Below are 13,626 nucleotides of genomic sequence, written 5' to 3' on the forward strand. Positions count from 1 at the left end.
CGAGAGGTGGAGACGATGTTTCCATAGCCTACAGCGGATCCCACAGAAATACACGCGTCTTCTATACTCGCGTTAAGCTCTCACACAGCCGAGAGTCGCCCGGAGCCGCCATGTTCACCCCAAACACACACACACCCCGCACACACACACTCACTCTCTCACACTATCACTCAAACACACTCACATTAAGTAAACGCTTCAGAAAACAAAACTGAAACCAACAAACTCACAGAAAAGTTTGGCTAAACGCCAACTGCTCCTTGCACCACACTCCCACCTCGCCGCTCACTTGCGCATGCACACGGAGAGAGAGACAGAGGCAGAGAGAGAGAGAAAGAGAGAGAGACAGAGAGTGAGGCAGAGAGAGAAATCTCTGAGCAGGTTGGAGCTGGAAGTCTGAACTGGAGTGTTACTGCTTGACACTGCAAGAGTGCCGCTGTTCAATCACTCCACCAGACAACAGATCAGTTGGGCGGGGGCGGGGCAGATTATGGGGGAAGTTCGGGTCAAACTTGGTGCCTTAATTAACTTGCATTAAACAATAATAACACGTCACTGATTCCAAATTAACGGCTTGTGTTAACACTTTAACGTTGACAGCCCTAGTTATGAAGCTTTTGGGAAACATACTCCAGGTCAGTAGAGTGTGCTGTAAGAGCTTAGAGTGCTGATCTGAATACAAAACAATAGAGTCTAAGATTTATTATATTTATATTATTGTTTTCTGTGATAATATTGATTTAGATCCAACTGAGCTTTCATTCAATATGATTATAAAACTTAAGGGAACAAGAATCTGAAATATGTAAGAAATGAAGATGCTGCATTAGAGACTAGATAAAACATCACCAGAGAAAATACTCAGAACCGCCTCTATAAATCACTCCAACCACATGCAGGAGATCTGCAATAGATAATAGAAAATAAAGAAATGTGTGAGAGTGTGTGCATGTGCGAGCGTGTGAGAGTATGTGCGAGTGAGAGAGTGTGTGTGAGTGTGTGCGCACGAGACTGTGTGCGCATGAAAAAGTGTGCACGCGTGAGTGTGTGCGCGTGTGAAAGTGTGTGTATGCGTGAAAGTGTGTGGGTGAGTGCGTGCAAGTGTGAGAGTACGTGCGCGCGTGAGTGCATGCGCGAGCGTTAGAGTGTGCGTGTGTGAGACTGCATGCGCATGTAAGAGTGCGTGCACGTGTGAGGGTGTGCACGCGTGTGAGAGTACGTGTGCTTGTGAGAATGTGTGAATTGACTGATAAAATAATAATCTTACCTCAGTATCTTTAGTTTACAGTTTTTATTCATCAGTCCGTCACAGAGAATCTTCACTCCTGAATCTTTCAGTCCTTTATTCTGACTCAGGTTCAGCTCTTTCAGTTTAGAGTCCTCTGATCTGAGAACTTCAGCCAGATGTTCACAGCTTCCCTCTGAGAGACCACAGTCTTCCAACCTGGAAAAGAGAAAAACACATCAGGAACACACTCTCTCTCTCTCTCTCTCTCTCTCTCTCTCTCTCTCTTCCTCTTTTATACACCTAAATTATTATTGATGACATTTGTTCATTTATTTTCTAAAAAGTCACATTTTTATCAAACACATTTACATTTTAATAAAAAGTCTAATTCTAGTGTCTAAATAACAAAGATACAGAAACAAAGATACAGAATTCTGAATCAGAGATACAAGACTAGCTAAATGCTGCTATACTGCTACTGTCTGCATGACCTTTATATCATGAAGATTTAAATAAAACTGAATAATCTAGAAACAGTCAGTGGATCTCTGCTGCTGTAATGTATTATAAAGCTGCAGTGCTGCTGAATTTCAGGTTTTAGTAGGAATGGGGTTTTGTGTATTTGGGCATGTATTTTTCTGTGTCTCTGTCATGACTTTAAGTCTAGAAAACAGTTAAAAATCCCTGACTAGTAGAAAAAAAGTCAAAATCATTACCTAAACAGTTCAGAATCCTTTTACATTTTTCAAATGTCATAATAAACAATATTTTTTATAGATATTGTGAATTCCCTTAGAATATGTTAGCTTACAACCATAATGAGCAGAGCAGCAGAGTGTGCTGTAAGAGCTGAGAGTGCTAATCTGAATACAAATCAATAGATTATAAGATTTGTTTTAATTAGTATTATTGATTTCTGTTGTAATGTTGATTAAGATCCAACTGATCATGTATTCAATATAATTAAAAACTTAAGGGAACAAGAACCTGAAATATGTAAGAAATGAAGATGGGAACTTCTGGTTGGACATGATAAGAGTGAGCGGTGAGCTCCTCGTCTAACTCAAAGATAAACCCTCACTACACTTAAAAAAAACTCAAACTCAGGAAAACTTAAAAGGACGAGTGAGGTGAAAACAGAGAGAGGTCTACTCAAATATAAACAAACAGGAGGGAAGGAGACTGAAGAATGACAGCGGGCTGAACGACCAGAGGAGGAAAAATACTGTAAAAATTTTAAATAAGTACAAAATGGATTCCAAAAAATTCCAACCAAATTGTGAATAAAAACTGAATGCAATGATGTGGAGATGGCAAATGTCAATATTTTATTTAGAATAGAACACAAATTACAGATCAAAAGTTTAAACTGAGAGAATGTATCAATTTAAAGGAAAAATCTGTTGTTTAAAAAATTTCATGACGTCAACAAATCCAAAAAGTTGGGACAAGGCCATTTTCACCACTGTGTGGCATCCCCCCTTCTTCTTACAACTCTCAACAGAGGTCTGTGAACAGAGGAGAGCAGTTCCTCAAGTTTAGAAATAGGAATGCTCTCCCATTCATGTTCAATACAGACCTCTAACTGTTCAATTGTCACACCTTCCTCTTTATGATGCTCCAAATGTTCTCTATAGGTGAAAGATCTGGACGGCAGGCTGGCCGTTTCAGTACCCGGATTCTTCTTCTACGTAGCCATGATGTTGTGATTGCTGCAGAATGTGGTCTGGCATTATCTTGTTGAAAAATGCAGGGTCTTCTCTGAAAGAGATGACGTCTAGATGGGAGCATGTGTTGTTCTAGAACCTGAACATAGTTCTCTGCATTAATGGTGCCTTTCCAGACATGCAATCTGCCCAAGCCACAAGCACTCATGCAACCCCATACCATCAGTGATGCAGCTTCTGAACGGAGCGTTTATAACAACTTGGGTTATCATTGTCCTCTCTGGTCCGGATGACATGGTGTCCCAGTGTTCCATGAAGAACTTCAAATTGTGACTCATCTGACCACAGAACAGTCTTCATTTTGCTACACTCCATTTTAAATGACCCTGGTCAGTACAAACGTCTGAGCTTGTGGAGCTTGCTTAGAAATTGGCTTCCTCTTTGCACTGTAGAGATTCAGCTGGAAACGGTGGATGGCTCGGTGGATTGTGTTCACTGACACTGTCACTTTCTGGAAGTATTCCTGAGCCCATTCTGTTATTTCCTTGACAGTGGTATTCCTGTTTGAGGTTAGTGCTGGACAATATGGCCAAAATTTATATCACGATATATTCCTTAATTTCGATCGATACGATATAATTTCGATATCGATATAAATACTTTGAAGGCCTCAGAATAAAACTGCTAAGAATCCCTGCAATGGAAATATGTACACTACTGTCTGGAATTTAAATTTAAGTCTTTAAAACACCAGTCTGTGATAGATTCTGTAAATAATACATATAGATATGCCACAAAAATGATATCACCGTTAATGAAACATTTCTTATCGCGATAAATACCGATATCGAAATATTGTACAGGCCTATTTGAGGTGCAGTTTAAGATCACGAGCATCCAGTAGAGTTTTACGGCCTTGACCCTTATGCACAGCGATTGTTCCAGATTCTCTGATTCTTTTGATGATGTTCTGCACGGTTGATGATGATAACTTCTCTATTTTACGCTGGGTAACACCATTCTGGTATTGCTGCACTATCTTTCTGAACAACAATGGGGGAATTGGTGACCCTTTTAACATCTTCACTTCTGAGAGACACTGACACTCTGAGAAGCTCTTTTCATACCCAATCATGTTGTCAATTGACCTAATTAGTGTTAATTGGTCTTCCAGCTCTTCGTTGTGTGCTCAATTTCCTTTTTCGAGCCACTTATTGCTACTTATCCCAACTTTTTTGGGATTTGTTTACGCTGTGAAATTTTGGTTAAACATATTTTTCCTTTAAAATGTTTCATTTACTCAGATTAAACTTTTGATCTGTCATCTATGTTCTTTTATGAATAAAATATTGACATTTGCCATCTCCACACCATTGCATTCAGTTTTTATTCACAATTTGTACCCATCTAAAAATCTAAAAGTAAAAGTAAAAAAGTACTCAATTTAAAATGTACTTTGAGTAAAAGTTAAAGTAAAAGTTTAATGAACTATTATTCCACATAATAAGTTGGACCTTTCAGGCAGTATTTGTTCAGACCACCCCATAAAACAAGAACAAGTGGTATAGGTTTCTATGATCCATTTTTTTTCTTTACTGTTAAAAGTGATGGTCATATAGGTGACTATAAACCATAATTTTATAGTTTTACAGTTCATTAGGGGTTCGAGCACGTAGTGCTAGAAACCCTATTGTAATTGTTCTGATTATTATTATTAGGGGTTCGAGCACGTAGTGCTAGAAACCCTATTGTAATTGTTCTGATTATTAGGGGTTCGAGCACGTAGTGCTAGAAACCCTATTGTAATTGTTCTGATTATTATTATTATTAGGGGTTCGAGCACGTAGTGCTAGAAACCCTATTGTACCCTATTGTTCTGATTATTATTGTTCTGATTATTAGGGGTTCGAGCACGTAGTGCTAGAAACCCTGTTGTAATTGTTCTGATTATTATTATTAGGGGTTTGAGCACGTAGTGCTAGAAACCCTATTGTAATTGTTCTGATTATTATTAGGGGTTCGAGCACGTAGTGCTAGAAACCCTATTGTAATTGTTCTGATTATTATTATTATTATTAGGGGTTCGAGCACGTAGTGCTAGAAACCCTATTGTAATTGTTCTGATTATTATTATAGTTCTTATTCTTTTTCTGCCATAGAAGTGATTGGGCAGAAGAAACCGTAAGGCCTACAGGGCTGAGACTTGGTCATATGGTAGTACTTCTCACCGCTACTCAGATTCAAAAGATGAGCCCGATCGGCCTCAAGGGGGCGCTATGGCGAAGGTCAACGCGTTTGGCCTCGTAACTCCCACGCCCTGATAGCTAGAGCAAAAATTCTTGCATTATATGATTCCTTGGTTATTGTCAAATCAAAAAGGTCAATAGAACCACTAAGCTCCGCCTACTTAGATTTTTTGCTATTTAGCATAATATGCAAAACCTACTTTTGAGAACTTGTCCTAGGGTCATTGACCAATCCTGTCATATTTGGTGTCAAACAACTCAGCAGAGTCCCAACCTCAATAATTATCGAAAAAATTGTGAAATTTGTAAACAATATGGCCATTATATGCAAATTAATCTTACCGTGGCACACCCAAATTTACTCCAACAGCTGTAACTTTTGAATGCTTAAACCTACACTAATGCCACTTTACAACTTTGATGACAACATGATTCTGAGGTAGCCTGTCAATCTGTGTAGACATACGCCCCCAGGGGGCGGAGCCAAAGCTAAAAATATGTTTCTCAGGAACCGTACAAGCTATGAAGCTCTCCTTTGGCATGTATCATCTATGGCCTATGTCCTAATGTTTTACACAAGGAAAATTTGATATGCAAATTTTTGCGATCGTTATTAGCCAATCAGATTCCAGCAAGCTTTTGACAGGCTAAACAATGACCAATCAGGACGATACTTATACCCTACATGTATCTCAGGGCCTTCTATCATCCATTAAAATATGGCGTTGATTGGCCTCAAGGGGGCGCTATAGCAGAAAATCAGTTATATCTAAAGGTACAAGTGGCCTAGAATTGTTATTCTTTTTTAGTTGTATACTTTGCTGTAGCCTTTACAACTTTGTAATTACATATGTTTACCAAAAATGCAAAGATTTTCATCAGTGGCCAAAAGAGTAAAAATTGCTCTTTTCGAACTTGTCTTTAAGTCCTTAATCAATCAAAACAAATTTGGTCTTGATGCAATCTTGAGACCCTGTAGGTAAATAATTATCAAAAAAATCTTGACATTTTAACTATTTGAGGCCCATAAACCTTGATCAAACATGTACGTGAAAGCCTTTTCAGAGTTATTTGGCCAAAACTCTGTCAAAGTTTAAAACATGCCAAAACTGTTGAAGCTACTAATTAACAATGACATTTGAAGCACATGTGCCAAGTATGAGCCAAATAAGTCTTCAGTAGGCTCTACAAAAAAAAATAACTATTTTCAATTTATTCTATTTATCGCTATTTTCCAACCTAAATGGACAGAAGACATGAACCTTTCACCCTATCAACACACAAATTTATACACATACATAGACTGATAATCTGATCTTGATTGCAAATTTTCAGCCAAATCGGACATGTTTTGCCTCTACAACGGCTGGAAAACTACAGCGATTTTGTAGGCCTCAAGCCTGTATTATCGCTTTTTTCAAACCTAAATGGACAGAAGTCAGGAACCTTTGACCCTATCGACACAGAAATTTACATACATATATAGACTGATATTGTGATCCTGATTGTAAATTTTGAGCCAAATCAGATATTTTTTGCCTCTAATATGGCCAAAGAGCAACAGCCATTTTGTAGGCCATAAGCCTGTATTATCGCTTTTTTCAAACCTAAATGGACAGAAGTCAGGAACCTTTGACCCTATCAACACACAAATTTACACACATATATATGCAGACCACGTGATCATGAGTACCAATTTGGAGCCGAATCGGACTTTTCTTCTCTTTTTAATAAATAGAAACACACTGATAGGGAATGTTCTGTCTTACTTATAGAGTGATAGATTTCCAGCAGGTTATATGTGGTCTCTTGCTGCGCTCTGGTGGTCATTTGGTGAAACAGCTACATTTGAATTATTCTAAATTAAAGCTCTGCTGAACTTATTTAATCTTTTTTGTCTTGCTTAATTGAACATATTTATCCTTCTTGGTCATGCTGCTCAGCCGCCTGGGTCATTCTTATTTATGCTCCACCCACTTAATTTTTTTTTAATTTGCATAATATGCAAAACCTACTTTTGAGATCTTGTTTTTGCCTCCTTGACCAATCATGACATGTTTGGTGTCAAACAGTTCAGCAGAGCTTACTCCTCAATAATTAAAAAAAAAATCTTTACATTTATAAACAATATGTCCGCCATATGCAAATTAGTTTTACCATGGTGCAGTAAAATATCTTCTAACACTTATAACTTTTGAATGCTTAACCTGACATTAATACCACTTCAGTCCTTTGATCATTACATGATTCTCAGATACCCTGTGAGTTTAAGTAGACATACACCCCCAGGGGGCGGGGCCAATGCTCGATAGCTGTTTCTCTAGAACCATACAAGCTATCAAGGTCGTCCTTGCCAATTATCATCTATGGCCCATGCACTAATGGTACACCAAATGAAAATTTGATATGGACACTTTTGTGGTCACTATTAGCCAATCACATTCCAGCAAGCTTTTGACAGGCAGAATGTTAATCAGGTCAAAACTTATATACTATATACTATATACGGGTTATTTATATGCCCTTTTTATGCCTTGTGTTTTTTCAATTTAAGAACTGAATTTGTTTCACCAAATGCCCACTAGAGTGCAGCAAGACACCACATAAAACCTGATGAACACTACAGCTCAATTTATCAATGCTTTTCAACTAGTTTACTCACACCACTCATCTAGCATTGTCATTTTGGTCTTTATGGTCACGCTGGTTACCCAGCTTGGTTATCCAGTTTGGTGATGACGGTCAACCAGCAACAGGTTTTAAGCCTAACTGGCCTCCAGGGGCCTCTTTGCCTGTGACGCTCGAACCCCGTAAATCGCCGCTTGCGGCTATATTTAGGGGTTCGAGCACGTAGTGCTAGAAACCCTATTGTAATTGTTCTGATTATTATTATTATTATTATAGTTCTTATTCTTTTTCTGCCATAGAAGTGATTGGGCAGAAGAAACCGTAAGGCCTACAGGGCTGAGACTTGGTCATATGGTAGTACTTCTCACCGCTACTCAGATTCAAAAGATGAGCCCGATCGGCCTCAAGGGGGCGCTATGGCGAAGGTCAACGCGTTTGGCCTCGTAACTCCTACGCCCTGATAGCTAGAGCAAAAATTCTTGCATTATATGATTCCTTGGTTAATGGCAAATCAAAAAGGTCAATAGAACCACTAAGCTCCGCCCACTTAGATTTTTTGCTATTTAGCATAATATGCAAAACCTACTTTTGAGAACTTGTCCTAGGGTCATTGACCAATCCTGTCATATTTGGTGTCAAACAACTCAGCAGAGTCCCATCCTCAATAATTATCGAAAAAATTGAGAAATTTTTAAACAATATGGCCGCCATATGCAAATTAATCTTACCGTGGCACACCCAAATTTACTCTAACAGCTGTAACTTTTGAATGCTTAAACCTACACTAATGCCACTTTACATCTTTGATGCCAACATGATTCTGAGGTAGCCCGTCAATCTGTGTAGACATACGCCCCCAGGGGGCGGAGCCAAAGCTAAAAATCTGTTTCTCAGGAACCGTACAAGCTATGAAGCTCTCCTTTGGCATGTATCATCTATGGCCTATGTCCTAATGTTTTACAGAAGGAAAAGTTGATATGCAAATTTTTGCGATCGTTATTAGCCAATCAGATTCCAGCAAGCTTTTGACAGGCTAAACAATGACCAATCAGGACAATACATATACCCTACATGTATCTCAGGGCCTTCTATCATCCATTAAAATATGGCGTTGATTGGCCTCAAGGGGGCGCTATAGCAGAAAATCAGTTATATCTAAAGGTACAAGTGGCCTAGGCTTGTTATTCTTTTTTAGTTGTATACGTTGCTGTAGCCTTTACAACTTTGTAATTACCTATGTTTACCAAAAATGCAAAGATTTTCATCAGTGGCCAAAAGAGTAAAAATTCCTCTTTTCGAACTTGTCTTTAAGTCCTTAATCAATCAAAACAAATTTGGTCTTGGTGCAATCTTGAGACACTGTAGGTAAATAATTATCAAAAAAATCTTGACATTTTTACTATTCGAGGCCCATAAACCTTGATCAAACATGTACGTGAAAGCCTTTTCAGAGTTATTTGGCCAAAACTCTGTCAAAGTTTAAAACATGCCAAAACTGTTGAAGCTACTAATTAACCATGACATTTGAAGTACATGTGCCAAGTATGAGCCAAATAAGTCTTCAGTAGGCTCTACAGTGAAAAAATAACTATTTTCAATTTATTCTATTTATCGCTATTTTCCAACCTAAATGGACAGAAGACAGGAACCTTTCACCCTATCAACACACAAATTTATACACATATATAGACTGACAATCTGATCTTGATTGCAAATTTTCAGCCAAATCGGACATGTTTTGCCTCTACAACGGCTGGAAAACTACAGCGATTTTGTAGGCCTCAAGCCTGTATTATCGCTTTTTTCAAATCTAAATGGACAGAAGTCAGGAACCTTTGACCCTATTGACACAGAAATTGACATACATATATAGACTGATATTGTGATCTTGATTGCAAATTTTGAGCCAAATCAGATATTTTTTGCCTCTAATATGGCCAAAGAGCAACAGCCATTTTGTAGGCCATAAGCCTGTATTATCGCTTTTTTCAAGCCTGAATGGACAGAAGTCAGGAACCTTTGACCCTATCAACACACAAATTTACACACATAAATATACAGACCACTTGATCATGAGTACCAATTTGGAGCCCAATCGGACTTTTCTTCTCTTTTTAATAAATAGAAACACACTGATAGGGAATGTTCTGTCTTTCTGATAGAATGATAGATTTCCAGCAGGTTATATGTGGTCTCTTGCTGCGCTCTGGTGGTCATTTGGTGAAACAGCTACAGGTGAATTATTCTAAATTAAAGCTCTGCTGAACTTATTTAATCTTGCTTGTCTGGCTTAATTGAACATCTTTATCCTTCTTGGTCATGCTGCTCAGCCACCTGGGTCATTCTTGTTTATGCTCCACCCAATAATTTTTTTTTTAATTTGCATAATATGCAAAACCTACTTTTGAGATCTTGTCTTTGCCTCCTTGACCAATCATGACATGTTTGGTGTCAAACAGTTCAGCAGAGCTTACTCCTCAACAATTCTAAAAAAAATCTTTACATTTATAAACAATATGGCCACCATATGCAAATTAGTTTTACCATGGTGCAGTAAAATGTCTTTAACACTTAGAACTTTTGAATGCTTAACCTGACACTAATACCACTTCAGTCCTTTGATCATTACATGATTCTCAGATACCCTGTCAGTTTAAGTAGACATACACCCCCAGGGGGCGGAGCCAATGCTCGATAGCTGTTTCTCTAGAACCATACAAGCTATCAAGGTCATCCTAGCCAATTATCATCTATGGCCCATGCACTAATGGTACACCAAATGAAAATTTGATATGGACACTTTTGTGGTCACTATTAGCCAATCACATTCCAGCAAGCTTTTAACAGGCGGAATGTTAATCAGGTCAAAACTTATATACTATATACGGGTTATTTATATGCCCTTTTTATGCCTTGTGTTTTTTCAATTTAAGAACTGAATTTGTTTCACCAAATGCCCACTAGAGTGCAGTAAGACACCACATAAAACCTGATGAACACTACAGCTCAATTTATCAATGCTTTTCAACTAGTTTACTCACACCACTCATCTAGCATTGCCATTATGGTCTTTATGGTCACGCTGGTCACCCAGCTTGGTTATGCTGGCCATCCAGCTTGGTCATGCTGGCCATTCACATTGGTCATTATGGTCCTGCTGGTCATTCAGCTTTGTCCTCATAGTAATGGTGGTCTTCCAGCTTGGTCATACTGGCCAATCACCTTTGCCATGCTGGTCATCCAGTTTGGTGATGCCGGTCAACCAGCAACATGTTTTAAGCCTAACTGGCCTCCAGTTATTAGGGGTTCGAGCACGTAGTGCTAGAAACCCTATTGTAATTGTTCTGATTATTATTAGGGGTTCGAGCACGTAGTGCTAGAAACCCTATTGTAATTGTTCTGATTATTATTATTATTAGGGGTTCGAGCACGTAGTGCTAGAAACCCTATTGTAATTGTTCTGATTATTATTATTATTATTATTATTATTATTATTATTATTATTATTATTATTATTCTTATTCTTTTTCTGCCATAGAAGTGATCGGGCAGAAGAAACCGTAAGGCCTACAGGGCTGAGACTTGGTCATATGGTAGTACTTCTCACCGCTACTCAGATTCAAAAGATGAGCCCGATCGGCCTCAAGGGGGCGCTATGGCGAAGGTCAACGCGTTAGGCCTCGTAACTGCCACGCCCTGATAGCTAGAGCAAAAATTCTTGCATTATATGATTCCTTGGTTAATGGCAAATCAAAAAGGTGAATAGAACCACTAAGCTCCGCCCACTTAGATTTTTTGCTATTTAGCATAATATGCAAAAACTACTTTTGAGAACTTGTCCTAGGGTCATTGACCAATCCTGTCATATTTGGTGTCAAACAACTCAGCAGAGTCCCAACCTCAATAATTATCAAAAAAATTGTGAAATTTGTAAACAATATGGCCGCCATATGCAAATTAATCTTACCGTGGCACACCCAAATTTACTCTAACAGCTGTAACTTTTGAATGCTTAAACCTACACTAATGCCACTTTAGACCGTTGATGCCAACATGATTCTGAGGTAGCCCGTCAATCTGTGTAGACATACGCCCCCAGGGGGCGGAGCCAAAGCTAAAAATCTGTTTCTCAGGAACCGTACAAGCTATGAAGCTCTCCTTTGGCATGTATCATCTATGGCCTATGTCCTAATGTTTTACAGAAGGAAAATTTGATATGCAAATTTTTGCGATCGTTATTAGCCAATCAGTTTCCAGCAAGCTTTTGACATGCTAAACAATGACCAATCAGGACGATACTTATACCCTACATGTATCTCAGGGCCTTCTATCATCCATTAAAATATGGCGTTGATTGGCCTCAAGGGGGCGCTATAGCAGAAAATCAGTTATATCTAAAGGTACAAGTGGCCTAGGCTTGTTATTCTTTTTTAGTTGTATACTTTGCTGTAGCCTTTACAACTTTGTAATTACATGTATTTACCAAAAATGGAAAGATTTTCATCAGTGGCCAAAAGAGTAAAAATTGCTCTTTTCGAACTTGTCTTTAAGTCCTTAATCAATCAAAACAAATTTGGTCTTGATGCAATCTTGAGACCCTGTAGGTAAATAATTATCAAAAAAATCTTGACATTTTAACTATTTGAGGCCCATAAACCTTGATCAAACATGTACGTGAAAGCCTTTTCAGAGTTATTTGGCCAAAACTCTGTCAAAATTTAAAACATGCCAAAACTGTTGAAGCTACTAATTAACAATGACATTTGAAGTACATGTGCCAAGTATGAGCCAAATAAGTCTTCAGTAGGCTCTACAGTGAAAAAATAACTATTTTCAATTTATTCTATTTATCGCTATTTTCCAACCTAAATGGACAGAAGACAGGAACCTTTCACCCTATCAACACACAAATTCATACACATATATAGACTGATAATCTGATCTTGATTGCAAATTTTCAGCCAAATCGGACATGTTTTGCCTCTACAACGGCTGGAAAACTACAGCGATTTTGTAGGCCTCAAGCCTGTATTATCGCTTTTTTCAAATCTAAATGGACAGAAGTCAGGAACCTTTGACCCTATCGACACAGAAATTGACATACATATATAGACTGATATTGTGATCTTGATTGCAAATTTTGAGCCAAATCAGATATTTTTTGCCTCTAATATGGCCAAAGAGCAACAGCCATTTTGTAGGCCATAAGCCTGTATTATCGCTTTTTTCAAGCCTAAATGGACAGAAGTCAGGAACCTTTGACCCTATCAACACACAAATTTACATACATGTATATACAGACCACTTGATCATGAATACCAATTTGGAGCCCAATCGGACTTTTCTTCTCTTTTTAATAAATAGAAACACACTGATAGGGAATGTTATGTCTTACTTATAGAGTGATAGATTTCCAGCAGGTTATATGTGGTCTCTTGCTGCGCTCTGGTGGTCATTTGGTGAAACAGCTACATTTGAATTATTCTAAATTAAAGCTCTGCTGAACTTATTTAATCTTTTTTGTCTTGCTTAATTGAACATATTTATCCTTCTTGGTCATGCTAGTCAGCCACCTGGGTCATTCTTATTTATGCTCCACCCACTTAATTTTTTTTTAATTTGCATAATATGCAAAACCTACTTTTGAGATCTTGTCTTTGCCTCCTTGACCAATCATGACATGTTTGGTGTCAAACAGTTCAGCAGAGCTTACTCCTCAATAATTATTAAAAAAAATCTTTACATTTATAAACAATATGGCCGCCATATGCAAATTAGTTTTACCATGGTGCAGTAAAATGTCTTCTAACACTTATAACTTTTGAATGCTTAACCTGACATTAATACCACTTCAGTC

The 13,626-nt window shown here is 38.1% G+C and overlaps 1 protein-coding gene across 3 annotated transcripts in view; it reads right to left on the reverse strand.

Annotated features, from left to right (window-relative positions):
• Positions 1–13,626, reverse strand: part of LOC125780657 (selection and upkeep of intraepithelial T-cells protein 5-like) — a 472,342-nt gene that overhangs the window by 37,324 nt on the left and 421,392 nt on the right. For all 3 annotated transcript variants that reach the window (XM_049463186.1, XM_049463185.1, XM_049463184.1), the window contains exon 14: positions 1,268–1,444. In XM_049463186.1, the coding sequence (XP_049319143.1) occupies positions 1,268–1,444 (177 nt within the window). The remainder of the gene's footprint in view (positions 1–1,267; positions 1,445–13,626) is intronic.

The sequence above is a fragment of the Astyanax mexicanus genome, chromosome 13 (genome assembly GCF_023375975.1).
Source record: "Astyanax mexicanus isolate ESR-SI-001 chromosome 13, AstMex3_surface, whole genome shotgun sequence".
Classification (NCBI taxonomy): domain Eukaryota; kingdom Metazoa; phylum Chordata; class Actinopteri; order Characiformes; family Acestrorhamphidae; genus Astyanax; species Astyanax mexicanus.